The 2,898-nt window shown below is 45.9% G+C and overlaps 1 protein-coding gene across 2 annotated transcripts in view; it reads right to left on the minus strand.

Moving 5' to 3' along the window:
• Nucleotides 1-1,178: 1,178 nt before the first annotated feature.
• The window catches only part of Ptgs1 (prostaglandin-endoperoxide synthase 1), a 31,883-nt gene continuing 30,163 nt past the window's right edge, over nucleotides 1,179-2,898 (minus strand). For both annotated transcript variants that reach the window (XM_028754723.1, XM_028754724.1), the window contains exon 11: nucleotides 1,179-2,461. In XM_028754723.1, coding sequence (XP_028610556.1) covers nucleotides 2,106-2,461 — 356 coding nt within the window. In that variant the 3' untranslated portion in view covers nucleotides 1,179-2,105. The remainder of the gene's footprint in view (nucleotides 2,462-2,898) is intronic.

Here is a 2,898-nt window from a genome sequence, read left to right on the forward strand (position 1 = left end):
GAGGGAGGGAGGGAGGGAGGGAGGGAGGGAGGGAGGGAAAAACAAAGGGCCAGAAATGGTGGAAGAATCAGGTATGGAACTGGGAAAATAGATACCTGGTAAGCAAGAATAAGACACAAGTGCTCTCTGGCCACCCAAAGGGCCCTGTAGAAAGACCTGAGAGATGGGATGCCAAGGATCACATTCTTTGTGTCCATCAGAGCCAGGGAAGAATGATGATAGGGTCCCTAACTAGCCTACTAGAAATAGTCTTTCTGAACTACAAGACAGTGGACCAGCACTGAATACCTCCAGGTAAAACTCAGTTCATGGCCAGTCTGGAAGTGTACTTGGTCCAAAGAATAGAGCACAAAGGCATTTCCTGATTTCTCACCTTAGCTGTCTGTCCTTGCTTCCTCGTTGGCCATAGAACATTTGTAGCACAGTAAAGGGAGTCAGGCCAAGACTAGAGTGAAAGGGTGACAACTGCTGGATCTCCACTGTGGTATTTGTTGTCTAATCCCCCTCCCCACTGAAATGTAAGCTTTGAAGAGCAGAAACCACATCTATATGTCTACTCACAGCTGTGTCCCCATCAAAGTACCCAAAAGACAAGCAGCACTTGAAGAAATAAGCACTGCTCATGAACACGTAGCCAGCACATAAAGTGGAAGCAACCTCCAAGCCTCTGTGACCAAAGAGGCAAGATTAGGGCTGGCACAAAGCCAAACCAGGAGGGAGAGGAATTGGCTTCCAAGCTTGGTCCTGGGTCATGTGGGACTGGCACATCACTTGGCAATTCTGGAGTCCCATCTAGGGTTGTACCAGCTACTTCACACTGTTGTGATGACAATAAGAGAGAATTGGGTATGCAAAGTTGGCTTAGAGTAGTGTGTTCTTCTTCCCAGCAGTCCACTCTCTACTATAAGAAGATTTCAACTTAATCAGCTAGCAGAAACTGGATGCTACATCTCTAGGGATTGGGAGTTAGGTATTCTAGGTAAACAGACTGACAAAGGCAGATTATGGCCCAAAGGAAAGGATGAAGCATCAAAGGTAAGGCTTACATACAAGGGTAAGCTCCTGGGATGCCCTTGGAAAGTCTCATACTGAGCCTCTGGCACACCTAGCCTGTGGGTGAGAGGAAAGCCTCATCAGTGTTCACTTGCAGATGAGACTTAAAGAGATACATAACAAACAACTTTGAAAAGAGAATTTTATTAGCTTCATGAGAGACAGTTGCCACGAGCAAAGACCTGAATGGGGATAGAACCTGGCGGTGGCTTCAAGACAAGATCATAGATGAGTCCACCTGTTCCATCCACATCTTTGAAAAGAGTCTAAGTGTGGCTCCCAAGAACACCTTACTTACTGCCTTGCCCTTTGGTATAGACACAGACTTTAGCAAGGCAATCCTCACTGGATATTAGGTTCTTTTGTTCTGTGTCCATTTCACTGAACAGGAAAATGAACCAATTCCACATTCTAGACATTCAAGTCAGGAATGTTTTGGCCCACGTTATAGATCATTGACCAGGAACAGAACCTTCTGAGTCACCTGTTAGATAGTCAACATTCTGAAGGGGCCTCCAGATTCTAGGAAAAAATTAAGGACTCCATTAACTCCCAAGGGACTTTTTTAAGGAGTTCTACATTCTAAAATTGTTTGTTTGTTTGTTTGTTTGTTGTTTGTTTTGTTTTGAGAGAGTCTCACTACACAGCCATGGCTGGCCTAGAACTCACTACATAAACCAGACTGGTCTTAAACTCACAGAGATTCAGCTCCCTCTGCCTTCCAAGTGCTGGGATTAAGGTGTGTGCAACCACACCCTGCCCTACAATATAAAGTTTTAAGCCTATATTCCAAATCAACCAGAAATCTGACGTTCTGGGTTGCCAACAAGGAGCCAAGTTCTGAGGAGCCAGACAAAACCACTCCTAACTTTCTTAGTTAATGAAGAATTCAGTAGCCTAAAATGGTAAAATCACAATATTCTAGGCAAGGTTGAGATCCAAAGTTCCAAATGTCAGCATCAGCTCTCACAATGCCAAACCAGGAAACACATAAAGGACTGTCCTCCTCAGGAACAAAACTCCTCCCTCTAGAAAGCTGCTTCCCTTCCCCCTCAGAGCTCAGTGGATCGTCTCACTAAGACAGACCCGTCATCTTCAGGGTAATCTGGCACACGGAAGGAAACATAAGGGCAGGTCTTGGTGTTGAGGCAGACCAGTTTCTTCAGTGAGGCTGTGTTGACAAGGTTGAAGCCCATGTCACCACCGAATGTGCTGGGTTTCCAGTATTCTGGGGAACAGATGGGATTCCCTAGGAGGCCCTTGAGGGAAAAGGGAGCCCCCATCTCTATCATGCTTTCCCCAAAGATAGAGTTGGGCTGGCACTTTTCTAGCAGCAGCCCGGGGTAGAACTCTAAAGCATCGATGTCACCATACAGTTCCTCCAACTCAGCAGCCATCTCCTTCTCTCCTGTGGGACAAGAGGACACAGTCACTCACGATTCTGTTAAGATAGACCTAGAGACAGAAGCGTCTAGATTCAGCTTTTCTCTGGGGACAACAGAGACTACAAAAGAACAATCTGAGAAACTGGGAGAAATATCCTAAAATTTAACCCTGCCATCCTCGGGGAATAGTCATGGAAGAATGAACAAATAGGCCCTTCAACCTGGAATATGTAGTGACAAAAGAGGACAGAGGACTAGATCTGTTCCTAAATAGCTTGTGATCTCAGGCAACTCACACCATTCTCTGGCCTTAATTCTTGGGCCATCATAACATGAGGAAAACAGCCTGCCTTGATCCCCTCAAGTAAGATTTCAAGGCCTTACCTATGCCCAGGCCCTATTACCCTAGAGTCGTGTGTGTGTGTGTGTGTGTGTGTGTGTGTGTGTGTGTGTGTGTGTG

This window comes from Grammomys surdaster, unplaced genomic scaffold (assembly GCF_004785775.1).
Source record: "Grammomys surdaster isolate TR1022 unplaced genomic scaffold, NIH_TR_1.0 126035, whole genome shotgun sequence".
In the NCBI taxonomy this organism is placed as follows: Eukaryota; Metazoa; Chordata; class Mammalia; order Rodentia; family Muridae; genus Grammomys; species Grammomys surdaster.